At 42.9% G+C, this 17,197-nt stretch overlaps 1 protein-coding gene across 1 annotated transcript in view; it reads right to left on the reverse strand.

The window, feature by feature from the left end:
* The window catches only part of slc16a3a (solute carrier family 16 member 3a), a gene marked incomplete at both ends in the record, with an annotated part of 8,381 nt that extends 1,367 nt beyond the window's left edge, over positions 1–7,014 (reverse strand). The window contains 4 exons of the mRNA XM_084070793.1: positions 3,654–3,834; positions 4,730–5,334; positions 5,856–5,999; positions 6,792–7,014. Of these exons, the coding sequence (XP_083926919.1) occupies positions 3,654–3,834; positions 4,730–5,334; positions 5,856–5,999; positions 6,792–7,014 (1,153 nt within the window). The remainder of the gene's footprint in view (positions 1–3,653; positions 3,835–4,729; positions 5,335–5,855; positions 6,000–6,791) is intronic.
* Between the last annotated feature and the right edge of the window lie 10,183 nt (positions 7,015–17,197).

Consider the following 17,197-nt stretch of genomic DNA (forward strand, 5'->3'; position numbering starts at 1 on the left):
CAAAGGACGTGCAGTTGAAAAGGATTTTGGACAGTTCTGCTTTTGATTGCATAGTTGTTTTCTGTAGCAGCATTTTTATATTTCCTGTTTTTTTCCTTGTTTTTCTTCGCCCCCACCGTCCCCCCAAACAACATATTTTGTTATGTTGTGTGCTCTGGTGGCTTTGGTGCCATAACATTCTTAGAAGAGGGGCAAAGAGATGGATTTAGAAGCTACATGTTGTGCTCAGTCAGTGTAACTGTACAGTATGTACAACCTGCAACAGCTGGTTTGTTTCCACCCAAAAGGTTCACTGACACTTACAGTACCACACACACACACACACACACGCACACACGCACACACGCACACACGCACGCACACACACACACACACACACACACACACACACACACACACACACACACACACACACACACACACACACACACCTCAGGTTCTTATTCAGCTCATAATCATCTTTTACTCCCTCTTTGCTCCCTATCTAATGTAATGTCCATTAAAGTCATTCCACTGCTAGACTCTCAAGTGATCAAGTGGTCAGGACTCAGGAGACACCAGTCTTCTCTGTTAAGGGACTTTCTTGCCCTGAACGTATCCTCTTATCGCCCCTTACTCCCAGGCAACAAACTGACCTCAACAAGCCCCACAATGAACTGTTTGTTCTTGTTTATGTCCATGGTTTATGTTTATGTTTGAGGTGGTTGTGGTTAGGGCCATGGTTGTGGTTGGGGTCAGCCAAACCTACAGAAGGACTCAGGATTTGTATCATCCTGAGAGGAAGTGCTTGACTGACTATTCTCAGGGGCCAAGAATTCCTCATTGCTGTCCTCTTGCTGATGCAATGGCAGCGCAACGTGGCTTTAAATTCCTGCTGTGCTCTCTCTCTATGGACTCGCGTTGATAGGCTTCTCCCGCCGTTGCAACAGAGGAAGGAGATTCAAGGGAAATGGACTGAAAGCTGATTGAGAGCACAGAGGAGGCGCAAGATATGGCCAGCAACAGGAGATTTGATTTGTTTTTTTTTATTAAAAACGAGGATATTCAGTTTCAGCTTCACCCAGCTGATGGCTGCTCAGATGGTCATCATGGATAGAGCACCCAGGGAGGAGCGGTCAGGGTGTAAGTGTCTTGCTCAGGGACACTTTGACACATAGGCCGGGTAGGTGAACGGGTGAAATTCTGATTACTTACCACATGGCCTCTCTACCCAGTTAGTTACGACCATCCAGTACGACTGTGCCAGACATTAAAACTTGCATAATATCGCCATCAAGGGCCGTTCACAATGAGCACTATAACTATAACGATAACTATGAAATTATAGTTTAAAAAAATGTCAAGTGGATGGTAGCGTTCACACCACAACCAAGGGCGCCGATAACGTGGGTGCCCCGGGGCTAAAGCACCCACTGCGGGTGAGGAGCACCCACTGGGTGCTGGTCAAAAAAGAAAAAAAAAAGTTTTTTTTAAAAATTATTTTTCAAAATCAGATCGCCTGGTTCAGATCGCCACTGAACAACCGAATTAACCGAAATAAAGTTACAAAACCCCCCCAAAAAAGTCAATTATCCGACCAAAACCCGCAAAATTTTTCGCGCACATGCACGAGCGCAGCACCCGCTAGAGCTTTTAAATATCGGCGCCCCTGACCACAACTATAAGAAATACTAATGGTGAACGATATAGTTATTGTGATAGTTGCTTCATTCAGTATTTAGATATTTGATGTTCATTTTATCAGACAAACCCATTGCAACTTCAAACTCCATTATAACTGTCACGGGGCAACCCGTGCCCTATAGACACTAAGGACTCCACAGTGTAAAACTGGACATTACAAGCACACACTGCACAGCTGCTTCTAATAATTGACTGTCATCAAGCTGTCTGGGAGGTGTGTCTGTTCAGCACCCAGTGTTGCAGGCTATTCTATATGTTCTGTATCGTCTAATTCATTGGTTCTCAAAGTGGGGTCCGGGGACCCCCAGGGGTCCTTGAGGGAGTTCCACGGGGGTCCCCAGCTAAATGATGGATAGTTAGGAACCAAATGGACCCTTATGGGTCTGTAACTCTGAGAGTGTACAAATGGAACCAAATGGACCCGTACACACTCAGAGTTAAATTAACATTGATTTTACAATATAAATTGGGGTCCCAGAGATAGAAATGCCATTAAATGGGGGTCCGTGGCCTAATGCATGTCAAACTGGGGGTCCTTGAAATTAAAATGGTTGAGAATCACTGCTAGAGCCGTAAAAATGTTCTCTTATGGGGGTCCCTGGCATATCTTTTCAAATGGGGGTCCGCGGGCTAATAAGGGTCAATTTGGGGGTCCTTGACATGAAAAAGTTTGAGAACCACTGGTCTAATTTTATGGTCATTGTTTTGTGAATTATTTGATGCCTAGAAATGCATTTCAAGTTGGCTCAGAAAATCTGTAATTGCGTAGCCTAACTCATGGGCCATATTTGCTTTGTTTGAGTTGATGAGGATGCCAGTTACTAATTGTGGGTGGGACTTACCTGGTATATAATTAGGGAGGCTGGAATTGTAGAGTGGAGAATGCTCTGAGTGAAATGCTCAGTTTGCTTGTAGCTGTTAAGGAGACAGCACCAGGGGAGAGCTGCCAGGCCCTTGAGTCAAAAGGCATTGCCTGTTTTAGTATCTTTAGTTCTTGGTTTTGTTTTGTTTTTCCTTAGTTTAGTTATCAAGTGTTTATTTCTTATTGTTGGTTTTTGGAAGTGTATTTGTGGCCAGTATTTATTTTTGAAGTAGTATTATTTGCCTCAGACCTTGACTGTTACACTCCTGCATGGGGCTGATTCCTAGTTTTGGAGGTAAATAAAATACCAAAAATCTACGTTCTTGGACTTTGTTGATTCTTGGAGCCTTGACCATCCGGCCAACTTTACAATAACCATGTTAGATTAATTGAAAACACATGTCCTTGGTTCTGGCGACTGATATTGTCCTTCAAATATGTGAGGGGCTGTGTTTTTTTCAATTTTATTTTTCATTTATTTCATTTTATTTTATTTTTGTCATTTTACCAAAAAAATATAAAAAATGAATGAAAAAGGTAATTGAAAACACAATTAGAAGGACAATGTCAGTCACCAGAACCAAGGACATGTGTTTTCAATTAATTAGGGTTGTCCGATATTGGCTTTTTTACCGATAACCGATATACCGATATTGTCCAACTCTTAATTACCGATACCGATATCAACCGATACCGATATATGCGGGGATTATTGTGATTAGGGTAAGCTCAAATTTCATATCACACACACCATATACATTAAGAACTCCTGTAACTTATTTATAAAGCAAAAAAATATATATATATATTTTTTTAAACCGATACCGATATTTTCCCGATATCAATTTTTATGCTAATATCGGCCGATAATATCGGGAGGCCGATAATATCGGACATCCCTACAATTAATCTATCATGGTTAAATGGAGTTTGAAGTTACAATGGGCTTGTATAAGAAGGGGGCGTGTCAACTATCTAAATACTGAATCGAGCAACTATTGTTAAATTGACCCCAAACATGTTTTAAAGTGAAATATCCATTTAAAGCAGAAACACCATTAAAATAAATAGTATGTTTTTTTCCCCAGTGGTTTTGATGTGTTCTTACCAGCGCCGGGTGGGCCCACCAGCACAGCCATGGCCTCCATGAGCAGCACTAGACCAATGGCACTGGAGAACTTCTCCGTGCCAACGATGGCCATGAGGACCTCAAACTGGAGCGCGCCCACCATACCGTAGGAGATGCCGAAGAAGATACAGAAGGCCGTCAGACCTCCGTAGTTCGTAGCCTGCAACCAGAAGGGAATTAAGGCTAATTCATTACTTCATCCACTGATTTTGTCAACCTATGATGCGGTCAAGAGACATAATGAGTATGAAAACTCAATCTTTTAAGCTTGTCATGAGAAAATTAGGTGTTAGACAGAATGTTGTCATTGTGTTGGTTTTGCACAGACCATAATGCCTAGTGACTCAATCATAATGTTTATTAGTAGTGTCATAGCAGGTTCTGGTTTACGTAACACTAACCCCTTTCAAATTTAAACAGTGCTCACAAACTACTTTTATTACTTCACGAAAACATAATATTTGATATATTTACATGTTTACAACATACTATAATATGACAGACTTATGTTTTCATGATTAACTTCCAGTTTTTCCTCACCTTTTTATTTTTTATTAGACAAGCCTCCTTGCAGTGTATTCCTAATGTCAGACCGACCCTAAACTCTTAACCCATTAAGACTTGAAGAAGAATCTGTGTCACTTTTTCATTTGAACTAAAAAGCATTATTTTACACTTTGGCTATTCAAAAATAGCAGATCTACAGGCTCATGAGTGCCGCGCTACGAGCTTGCAGATCTGCTATTTTTGAAAAATCGAGAAAATGTGTGCAAATTAATATATTTATATTCTTTTAAAGCGAAGATGTTTAACTCAAATCTTTGCTTCTGGGGGTCCCTGGAACAACATATTTTGAGATGGGGGTATGCGGCCAAATACATATCATTTTGGGGGTCCTTGACATTAAAAAGTTTGAGAACCACTAATATAGAAACATAGAGTTTTCAGAAAACTGTTGGGAGTTAGAAGACATTTTGTAGAAATCGGCTTCAGGTCTTAATGGGTAAAATAGGTAAAACCACCAGCTCCATCATTTTCAGGAAACCTCTTCTCACCTGAGATCCCACCAGGTCGGCGACTCCGTTGAAGAGCATGGAGGCGCTGAAGAAGTAGACGCAGCGAGGCCGGACCCACTTCAGCCCGGCGATCCAGCCGCACGTGGGGCGCGAGAAGATGTCGACGGCGCCCAGGATGGTGAGCAGCAGGGCCGACTTGGTGTCCTCGTAGCCCAGCTCCTTGGCGTAGCTCACCACGAACACCGGCGGAACGAACAGGCCTATCACCATGATGGAGGCCGCCACCGTGTAGATGACGAACCCGCGGTCTCTGAACACGGAGAAGTCCAGCAGCTTGCGTTTGGGCTTCGCTGCCGCCTCCTTCCCTTCGTCGTCCTCCTCGGCGAGAGCCTTGGCGGTCTTGGGGCCGACCAGGGGCCTCATAAGGGCCGCGCAGGCGCAGCAGTTGAACAGGATGCCCCCCAGGATGAGGAAGCCGCCCCTCCAGCCGTAGCTGTGGGTGAGGAGCTGGGCCAGCGGGGAGAGGCAGCACAGAGCCACGGGGCTGCCGGCCGCCGACAGCCCGTTGGCCAGCGGACGCTTCTCGTCGAAGTAGCGGTTGAGCATGATGAGAGAGGGCTGGAAGTTCAGCGCCAGACCAAGACCTGCAGGACAACAGGAAGAACACGTACGTTTAGGGAGGTCCGATATTGGCTTCTTTTTTTGCCAATATCCGATTTTCCGATATTGTCCAACTCTTAATTTCCGATTTCGATATCAACCGATAGATATCAACCGGCTAGATATTTTCACCAGAACTAAACTAGTCAGGTAACAACATCACATAATCTCCTGTCATGGAATTAACAAATTGTGCCTAATTTTATTGTGATGCCACACTGGATGCATTCATAAATGCCTACAGCAGTTGAACTAAGAAATATATAAATTATTTTATCCCGATCTTATAGCTCGATCTACAAGCTCACAACGCGCCACATCGCGATGCGTGGTGAGCTTGCAGATGTGCTATTTTCAAACATTTTAGTACTTTTACTTTTGGTACTTTACTTTTGTACTTTTACTCAAGTAACATTTTGAACACAGACCTTTTACTTGTAACAGAGTATTTCTACATTGTGGTATTGCTACTTTTACTTAAAGTAATCCTGCAGGGTCACTTGACCTGTGATGACTCCGACACAGAGGTAGATGTGGAAGATGCTGGACGCAAACGAGGCCAAGATCATCCCCAGGGAGGCGAACAGACCGCCCACCATCATCACCGGGCGGCAGCCGAACCGGTTCACCATGGCGCTGCTCAGAGGACCTGTTGCACAAGACGCACAATACGCACACAACAACAGTCAGGCTGTGTTAATCCACTGTTAATGGTCGGGACCCATGATTGGTAAATATCCATTCTTAATGCATAAAAAAAGATTAAATACTTTATGTTGTACATTTTACTACATTTATTTGACAGCTGTAGTTACAAGTTACTTTGCAAATCTGACTACGTCTCCCACTACTGCATGCACAAAACATAGTCACAACAGTCAGGCTTGTATGTTGTGACTATATTTGCTCAGGGACGTGCACAGATAGACTCTAGGTGGTGCTAGAGCACCTGCCCTTTGCCCTCTTGACCAGAAGTGCCCTTTTGAAAAATAAATAAAAAAGTGTATTTTTTTCAGTTTACAGCAGGGTCTTCAACAGGGGGTCTGGGACCCCTAGGGGGTCCTCAGAGTTACTACAGGGGGTCCGCCAAATCTTTATGTGATACGATTTTTCTTTTTACCATAACCACTCGAAACCTACCATCCCTTTTCTGAGGAGAACTTTAGCCAAAAATAGCAGATCTACAAGCCCACAACGCTTCGCGCTGCGAGGCGTTGTGGGCTTGTAGATCGGCTATTTTTGGCAAAGAGGTATAGGTGTAGAGGGAAAAAAGAGCAGACCAAGTAAACAAAAAAAGTATAAATTACTTGAGCAACTGCCCCTCAAAATGTCTGTGCACGCCACTGTATTTGTGCGTGTGTGTGTGTGTGTGTGTGTGTGTGTGTGTGTGTGTGTGTGTGTGTGTGTGTGCGCGTGCGTGTGCGTGTCCGTGTGCGTGTACCCGAGCCGTAGAGCATGGCCAGCAGCAGGGAGGAGATCCAGGCACAGTCGCTGTACCCCACCCCGAACTCGTGCATCAGGTCATGGAAGAAGACGCTCATGGTCTTGGGGAAGGCGTAGGAGAACCCTGTGATGATGAAACCTCCAAACAGCACCGCCCAGCCCCATCCCCCGTCTGGGGCCTTCACCCCGGTCGGACTGTCGTCCAGTGCCACACCTCCCATGATCCTCTATTCTAAGGGCTTGTGACAGCGAGGCTGAGGAGAAAACAACAACAACAACAACAGTGAACGGTTAGTATCGTGGTTGAATCAGAAGTGATACACTCTTGAACCCCCAATATACTTTGTTGACCGGGGTCCCCCAGGGGTCTATACTTGGTCTCGTCCTTTTTTTCCCCTTGTCTTTGCTGAAATTTTCACCTGCAATTAAACAATCAACTAGCTAGCAATGCGTCATGTTGCGATGCGTTGTGAGCTTGTAGTTTGGTTATTTTCGCCGAATGTTCGCCCCCCAGAATAGGGACACAGGAGTGAGTACATGACGGTTAAAACCCACTCTTCACAATGATGTGTCAGTCAGGATGGGGTGAACTCCGTCAGGGAAGATAAATCATTCCCTCCTCCCTTACAGACCTAACCTGACTCCATTGATTGAACCTCCACACAGGCTGAGGCATGGACCTGACATGTGAACCAGTGTGGGTCAGCCAGGCTCCCTTTTCTGATGACACACTGTTGGGCTCCAGTTAAAAAAGAAAGTTTATTGTACCCAAAAAGTGCCCTTGGGACTTGATGTGTGAGTTCTTCCTCATTCCCTTTTCTGACGGGGGACACAGACTGGGTGGCTGGTTCAATGCCCACGTCAGCCAAACACACGGCCAAACTGTCCTCGAGCAAGACACTGATTCCCTCACCTGCATCCTGTCCTGTCCCTGCACGAGGGTTTCAGCGAAAATTTTAGACTGTAAATATTTCGATGAACATTTCATGAACCTTTTCTTTTAACCAATTAAACCCTAGCCTACTTCATTGACCGGAGTTCCTCTGGGCTCTATACTAGGCCCCCTTCTTGTCCCACTCGTCGACACTATATCTCCACTGAAAATAGCCGATCTACCTACTGTATATAGCTCAGCTATTTTCGTTGAATGTTCGCCCACAGAAAAGCTATGCTATGTGGTTAATGCTCTTATTTTATATCACATAGGAAGATCCTCAGTGTTAACCTATCCATTTGTAACTAAATTAACGAGAATGTTACCGTGCACATTTTTTTGTCTGATTCCTGGATAACAACATTTGCTAAAGAAGAGGCCTGTAGGAGTAGCCTGCATGCACGCGTCCATTACACTAATCATGTAATGGCCAGCGAGGTAGCCTGGGAGGAAACGCACCGGGCCCCAAAGATTTACAGTTTCACTGAGTATGTGGGGCGAGGATGGCTTTTAGAACCACGGCCACACATCACGGCCATGACGGACGGACACACACGTTTTTATTACTATACTTGTGAGATCATTTTGGCATTTTTAACTGTAAGCCTAGAGCCGAAAAATAGCAGATCTACAAGCTCACAACGCGTTACGCTGCAACGCGTTGTGAGCTTGTAGATCGGCTATTTTTCGGTGCATGACAGACTGGCATGTATAAATCATGTTTAACTCTAACTCCAACCCCTAAACCTAACCTCTACATGCCTAATCCTAATCCTAACCCCAACCTGAATCTTTTTCTAGAAGTAAATTTATCTCTAAAAATCTATTTTCAACCACAAAACAACATTTTTTTCTTGTGGGGACCAGGAAGATGGTCCTCACAGCATCTATTTATCATGTCCTACTAATACTTGAGGGGACATTTGGTCCTCACAAGTATAGTAATAGAATACAAAACACACACACGCGTGCGCGCGCACGCATGCGCACACACACATACGCATGCACGCAGACAGACCATTTCCCCATGATTTCCCCATAGCTTCATTCCTCCTTGCAGTGAGTCAGAGAGAGACAGAAACTGTTTTCATACAATAAATGACAATGTAGGCTATTGTACTAGGAATGGAAGCAGTACGTTTTTAGGCTATCGCACAGACACACACAAACACACACACACACACACACACACACACACACACACACACACACACACACACACACACACACACACACACACACACACACACACACACACACACACACACACACACACACACACACACACACACACACACACACACACACACACACACACACAAGAAGAAGAAGAAATGCTGACTCAAAAGAGAACGAAAATGCAATTTGCTGAATAAATCATGACACAATAACATTTTATAGTGTTGTGGTGGACCTCTGTTCAATATTACAGCATTTTATTATTAAAAAAACTATAAAATCTCCAATCATGACATCTATCTGAGGGCCCCCGCATCCTGTTAGCCATCATTCTCTGAGAGTGCATGAACAGTCAGAGTGAGGTCGAAATAGATCCCCTTTTCCCCGAGATTTCAAAAGAGAAAAAGTCACCACTTTTGTACGGGATGAGAATGATTTTTGCGGTTTTCATTTTCATGTGGAAAATGCCCGTCAGAAATGATAGATTACTAAGCATATCTATTCATGTTCTGTAAAAAGAAATAAACTATTCATTCAAAGAGTGATGATCATTGCTTGTTGCTTGGGTAATTAGGCCAGTGATTTTTCATTTCAAGGACCGGACCCGGTTTGATATGCATTAGGCCATGATGGACCCCCATTTGATACAAAATTATCTCTGGAACCCCAATCTACAAGGTAAAATCCTCACTTCGCTGAGAGACAAAATGGAACTACACTCTCAGAGTTACAGACCCGTAAGGGCTCATTCTGACCCCTGGTAGTCCTCAGACCCTACATTGAGAAACAGAGGCTACACATAATGAACTTGTTGCTTCATTTAAGACAATCAAAATCACCTCAGTGAAAACTAGGCTGAATTGTTGACTGAGGTTTAGTGGCCGTAAAGAAAGAGCAGTCCTGAGTCTCCAGGTAACAGGGGGGCCTTCTTATCCATGTTGCAACGTGACCAGCCTAAACAAAGCATGCCATGCCTGGTAACTCAGTCAATATTCCCTTGAGCACCAGACCATGGCCTCATACAGACCTGCAACATGTGACGTAACACAAAATATTATAGTATTATCATGTAGCTATGCTTGCATTTGGGCCATAATTTGCCATCGTGCATGTTCTTGTCGGATTTCCACTCTGGTCAAAAATAGAAATGCCTTAAAAAATTACAAATATAACAAATCCCCAACAAACTCAGAAGTCAGAAGAACCAATGCTGCTGCGTGGATGCCCCATGGTCTTCATCAGCCAACAACAGCCAGTCAGTGACTTCAAACGTTTTAGTCTATACTTAGCCATGCTTCACATGACACTCGTCTGTCACAAGCGTCATGGAACCACTTGTTCCTGGTTTTCAATTTATTTTTTTACATTTACAACTTTCACATGTACATAAACGCTCAGATTTCAAATATAAAGTGCTGATCCACATGCCACGGATGTAACAAGTTGAGCCGGTCAAGGTCTAAGTACCTGTATATTCCGTATTGTTCAATAAAAAGCTTTTTAATCCGATCACCGGCCATTTTCTCCGAATTTTCTCCGATGCTTTCAACTATGCGACACTTTTGGTTGGGAGGTGTATTGCACTCTGATATTTACCAAAAAAATCCGCCGATCGGATTAAAATGCTTTTTATTGAACAATACAGAATATACAGGTCTTAGACCTTTGCCGTCTCAACTTGTTACATCCGTGGCATGGGGGTGAGCACTTTATATTTGAAATCTGAACGCTTATGTAGGCTACATGTGAGAGTTGTAAATGTCAAAAAATCTAAAACCAGGAACAAGTGGGCCAATGCCTGTCATGGTATGACAGTCATGTTTCAGGGCTAGGATAATACTCAACTCTATATATTCCGACAGGTATCATAGCCTCGTATTTTGTATTTCATAGACATGGGCACTGCTCCTGAGAGAAACCTGTTGCTTCTTCTGACCCATAGACATTAACTGCCAATTAATAACATCGTTATACATCCACTAGGCCAGGACTCTATTCCCTCCTCTACACCCAGGCCAATCTCTTCACCGAAAAGAGCAGATCTACAAGCTCACAAGTTACAATACACAGGACCAGTGGAAAAAAGCCCCTAGGGAATTTTGTTATCCTTTTAGCATCATTGTATACCACTGTAGGCCTATTGGCAAACTGTTAATAAAGTAGGCCATTCAAGCAATCAATCAATCAAACAACATTTTGCAAAGTGATGCGTTCTGAGCTTGTAGGCTATAGATGCTATTTTCACAGATTGTTTCCACCAGAATAGGGATGCTTCTAAGTCAGGGGTCTTCAACAGGGGGTCCGGGACCCCTAGGGGGTCCTCAGAGCTACTATAGGGGGTCTGCCAAATCTTTGTGTGATAGGATTTTTTTTTTTTTACATTAACCACTTGAACCCTAGAATTCCTTTTCTGAGGGGAACATTAGCCGAAAATAGCAGATCTACAAGCTCTCAACCCTCGCACTGCGAGGCGTTGAGAGCTTGTAGATCTGCTATTTTTGGCAAAGAGGCTATAGGCCTAGGTGTAGAGGGGAAAAAGAGCAGACTAAGTAAAAAAAAAAACTTTAATCTGAAACACAATTTTATACAATATAGATTAGGGGGTCCCTGCTTCATCTCTCTCTCAGCTAGGGGGTCCTTGGCCTGAAAACGGCCTGAACAGACCCCTGTTCTAAGTTGTAAGGAAAGTCTGAGTGTTACATACAAAATACTTTAAATGAACTCAGGAATCAGCAGACTATCATGATCAATGACTGCCCTCATCATCAATCAACTACTGCCTCATCATTAATCAACTACATCATCAATCAACTACTTTTTTCACCTGCAATTCTCATGCAATTACTAATGACAAAAGATCACAGTGTTCTTCTTTCTTTACCAACCTGTTTGGTGATGATGCTGTATTCCAGTGTGTGTGTGAGTGTGTGCCTCCTCCCTCCAGCCCTGTGCACGCTGTGCGCTGCGCGTATAATGACAAGTTGCTGGAGGAACCCTCGGCCTCAATGTACTGTATGGCTCACAACTGCAACAGAGGCACTGCACTGGGTCCTAAAGCCTGCGACGTTCACTCACTGCATCCAGGCAGAGAGAACCAGTGAATGAACTATTTTTGCCCTTTCACTTCCCCTACGTGAGAGGATGACAATGACTGTCTGACGCAAGTCCTACTACAGTACATGCACCGTTATTATGAGAATGAGCCAATGATAATGATGCATTGCATCATTTATTACCACCAGTTAGTTAGCAGATAGGCTATGAACAGTGGTGGAAAGTAACTAAGTACATTTACTTAAGTACTGTATCTAAGTTGAGGTACTAACTTGAGGTACTTCTACTTTACTGGAGTATTTCCAATTGTCTTTACTTTTACTTCTACTCCACTACATCTCAGAGACAAATATTGTACTTTTACTCCACTACAATTATTTGAAAACTTTATTTACTAGTTACTTTGTAGATATACATTATTACATTATAAAACATACATTGACCACTTTAGCCCTATTTTATACCTAGGCTATTTGAAAATAGCCGATCTACAAGCTCACAACGCGTCGCATCACGACCCGTTGTGAGCTTGTAGAGCTGCTATTTTCAAACATTTTAGTAATTTTACTTTTGGTACTTTAAGTACATTTTCATACCAATACTTTTGTTCTTTTACTCAAGTATATTTTGAATTCCAGACTTTTACTTGTAACAGAGTACTTCTACATTGCAGTATTGATACTTTACATTACAGTAAAACATTTGAGTAGGCTACTTTTTCCACCACTGGCTATGAATGATAGAGGACTCGGAGAGAACGGAGTACAATTTAGAATAGAATACTTGCTTTTGCTTTATCTCTAGTCTAGTAGAATCATACAACCAAGATGCAATATACTGGGAATAGGTCAGTGATTCTCAACCTTTTTTCATTTCAAGAACCCTCAGTTTTATATGCATTAATAGGCGGGCCATGAAACCCCATTTAATATATAAATTAGGGCCTATATATGTTTTCCCCCTTTTTTGTCTGCGACCCCAATCTACAATCTCGCTTGATAAGCTCTATGCTTCTCTCTGATCCCTCCTTTCGGCATCTTGGGACACTTTATCATGCCAAATGAACGTGACTACTACCTGTACCATGGACTTTTGAGACTGTGCCACCGTGGCACCAAATTGTGGTGTTCTTGTTCTAAATTGCACTGTAGCACATACACAGATATGTATTTGTTTTTGTCCAAACAATGCTGAAAATAAACTGAACTGAACTGAACAATACACTGGCCAATCAGTGTTCATTTAACTGAGAGTGTACAAATGGAACCATATGGACCTGTAAGGGTCCATTTGGTTCCGTACACTGGCAGAGTTACAGAGCCATAATGGTCCATTTTTACCCCTGATGGTCTCCGGACCTGACGCTGAGAAACAGTGGAATAGGCTGTGAGTACGACAACGTTGTTGTCCAGCAGAAATCTAGAAAATCAGCAGAAGTTATTAAGAAAAGTTCAAGTTAAATATTTCACAATTTTTGAACAAATAATGTGAACAAAAGTGGGGATTTATGGTATAGTCTAGTGGCAGTGTGCACAAGAAATGTGGAGCTGATTGGTCCAGCGTTTTGCGAGATTAGCTCCGGAGCCAGCCAGCCAGACACACACACACACACACACACACACACACACACACACACCCTGAATTTACATACGTCAGACCATAGACAGCTAACCTGTTTCAGAACCACCCCGTAAAAAATAAGCAAAGAGTAGTGATACAAGGAATGAATGAGGTGTGGTGCAGTCTGAAGAGGTGAGTTTTCAGACTCCGGTGGAAAATGGGGAGTGAGCATAGACCGTATAAATGAGAGGGGAGTGAGCATGCAGTTCGGATTTGGGGGGGGGGGGGGGGGGGGGGGTTGGGGGGGTGATGGTGTCAGAGGTCATTCCACGGCTTGGGAGCCATGAGGGAGAGGAGTCTAAGAGACCAGGGTGTCGTAGGAAAGGAAGGGTATAGATCATTGGTTCTCAAAGTGGGGTCCGGGGACCCCCAGGGGTACTTGAGGGGGTTCCAGGGGGTCCCCAGCTAAATGATGGATAGGAACCAAATGGACCCTTAGGGTCTGTAACTCTGAGAGTGTACAAATGGAACCAAATGGACCCTAACGGATCCATTTGGTTCCATTTGTACACTCTCAGAGTTAAGTTAACATTGATTTTACAACATGTATTGGGGTCCCAGAGATAGAAATGCCATTAAATGGGGGTCCGTAGGCCTAATGCATGTCAAACTGGGGGTCCTTAAAATGTATCTTTTCAAATGGGGGTCCGCGGGCTAATAAGTTTCCATTTGGGGGTCCTTGACATGAAAAAGTTTGAGAACCACTGGTATAGATGTCCTGTGTTAACTGATATAAGTGTGTGGGAAGGGGTGTAGGGTTGGATGATGTCCTAAAGATAAGGGTCATGCTCTTGATTGCCTTGTAGGCCCTCACCAGTGTGTTGAATCGGGTGCGGGCAGCAACCGGACGCCACTGTATAGGGAACGTAGAAGTGGGGAGACACGTGAAAATGTATGGAGGTGGAAGACCAGGCTTGCTGCACCATTGCATTCTGGATCAGCTGTAGGGTTTTGAGTGAGTACCAGCATTGTATACGATACAATGACCACACGTCAGTACATGTTACACCGCATACAATTGCAGTTGCACCATGTTTCTTTTTCTTTTTAAATATTTATTTTAGATATCACATTTCTGACAAGGTTGTTGTAGCAAATAATAGACGGACAATGTGTGGGTGGAATGCCTATAAAACACCTCAGCCTGAACAAAACAATCAAGCAATTCATTGTTTGAGGAAGCCTGGCAGCTTGTTAGAGCCAATCATAACAATGGAGGGTTTACATTTGTGTCATGAGTGTTCTACGTGACCTACGTGCCCTCCCCTCGCTTGTCTATCTCTGCTTCTGTCTCTCATAACACTATCTCTATAACTGATGAAGCAGAAAGGCCTTGAAATGAATACAGGAACTTTTGTGAAGTGGACTCAGGGGGGGAATTGGGCACTTTTACAAAGTGGGAAGGCAGCTATATGTTTAAGTTTGTTTAGTTTAGTTTAGTTGGTAAAGTATTTAATAGCTATATCATATCAAGCATACATTATTTTCCAAAGACGTTTGAGCGGAGAAATTGGGTAAATCCTGTCTGTCTGTTTATGTATGCTTGACACAATATCTTGTGTTTTAGGAACCATTATGGAGGGAAAAATGAGTCTGCTGTAAATGTAAATGTTGTACATTGAATGCTAATAATGCACCTCAATGTTCATTAATGATTAGAAAATGGGTTCTGAAATGTAAAACGAGGCATATGGGCCCATTTCTCCCACAAACAAACGTGCCTAATTCTCGATCACCCTTGAGAATTACAGCAAACTCCTCATTGTGTAACTCTGAGAGTGAAAAAAAATGGTCCTTATAGGTCAATTTTTAAATGCTCAGTGTTTAACTACCACTCAAGTTTTTTTTTGTTTTCAATGTTCTTCAGATTATGGAGATTGGCTCTGTGTCGTACCTTATCATTGCCATAGTAATGGAAGGCACGGGACAGAACAAGTCCAGCCTCGTGAGCTAGCCACTGTGTTCACTGGGAACAAATCTAAATCAACTGGTGAATCCTGCATTTTCAAGAGTGCACGTTCACAATGACTCAGCACTTCTATTCTAAGAACCTCTGATGATAGCTGGTGCACATCTGGCTTATGACCTGTATGCTAAACATCCTCTGTACTATCTAATAATAAAGATATGATTTGAAACTAATTGGCGACCGTGTTCTGTGGCAGATGTACTAAGGGAAGTACTTAACCCTTTAAAACTGGTCATTTTAGATTGGTCATTTTTATTTTAACCACTTTAACGATTATTTTATACTTTGGCTATTCAAAAATAGAAGATATACAAGCTCATATAGCGTGTCACTTCGTGCCGTGTGAACTTGTAGATCTGCAATCGTGAAAATTGGCGCAAATCTTTGAATATATACATATTTTTAAAGCTAAATTTTTTACTCAAATCTTTGCTTCTTGGGGTCCCTGGAACAAAATATTTTTAGATGGGAGTCGGCAGCCAAATACATATACTTTTGGAGGTCCTTGACATGAAAAAGTGTGAACATCACTGATATAGCAGCATTTTCAGAGAAGTGTTAGGATTTAGAAGACATTCTTTGAATCGGCCTCAGGTTTTAATGGGTTCAAATAGTGCAGTGGCACTTCAGCACTGTGGCCTTCAAACAGATCTAAAACACTCAAATGTAAAACCGCTGTTATATGTGCCTCTGCTGTCCATGATCTCTATTGATTTGCCTCAACATTAAGGTGACACATTGCTGGTCTGTCTATTGTTGTTATTATTACTCTCCGCAGGAGAGTATTGTTTTCACTTTCTAAATATGACACACCGATTGGTCAAGCCTCACGTGACACGTGACAATACGGTGAAATACTGTATAAATACATGGCGTCACTTTGACAGTGTCTTTGCCACTGTCAAAGTGAGGTAAGACAGGAACTATCACGAAATGGCTGCATGGCTGATACATAATTGGCAGATAGGACAGATAGGACACTTATATAGACAGGAGGGATATGACACTTACACAGACGGATAGGACACTTACAGTACACAGACAGGACGGATAGGACACTTATACAGACAGGACGGATAGGACACTTATACAGACAGGACGGATAGGACACTTATACAGACAGGACGGATAGAACACTTACACAGACAGGACGGATAGGACACTTACATAGACAGGAGGGATATGACACTTACACAGACAGGACGGATAGGACACTTACAGTATACAGACAGGACGGATAGGACACTTACAGTATACAGACAGGACGGATAGGACACTTACACAGACAGGACGGATAGGACACTTATACAGACGGATAGGACACTTATACAGACAGGACGGATCGGACACTTATACAGACAGGATGGATAGGACAGTTAGAACATAAGAATTAGAACATTCCCAACATTCCCAACACAAGTCTGGTAAGAGTGAGGTAAGACAGGAACAATCACGAAATGGTTGAGAAATGGCGGATACTGTAACAATTGGATAGGACACTTACACAGACAGGACGAATAGGACACTTACACAGACAGGACGGATAGGACACTTACATAGACAGGACGGATAGGACACTTATACAGACAGGAGGGATAGGACACTTATACAGACAGGACGGATAAGACACTTATACAGATAGAACATT

This window comes from Gymnoscopelus microlampas (genome assembly GCF_963454915.1).
Source record: "Gymnoscopelus microlampas genome assembly, chromosome: 11".
Classification (NCBI taxonomy): Eukaryota; Metazoa; Chordata; class Actinopteri; order Myctophiformes; family Myctophidae; genus Gymnoscopelus; species Gymnoscopelus microlampas.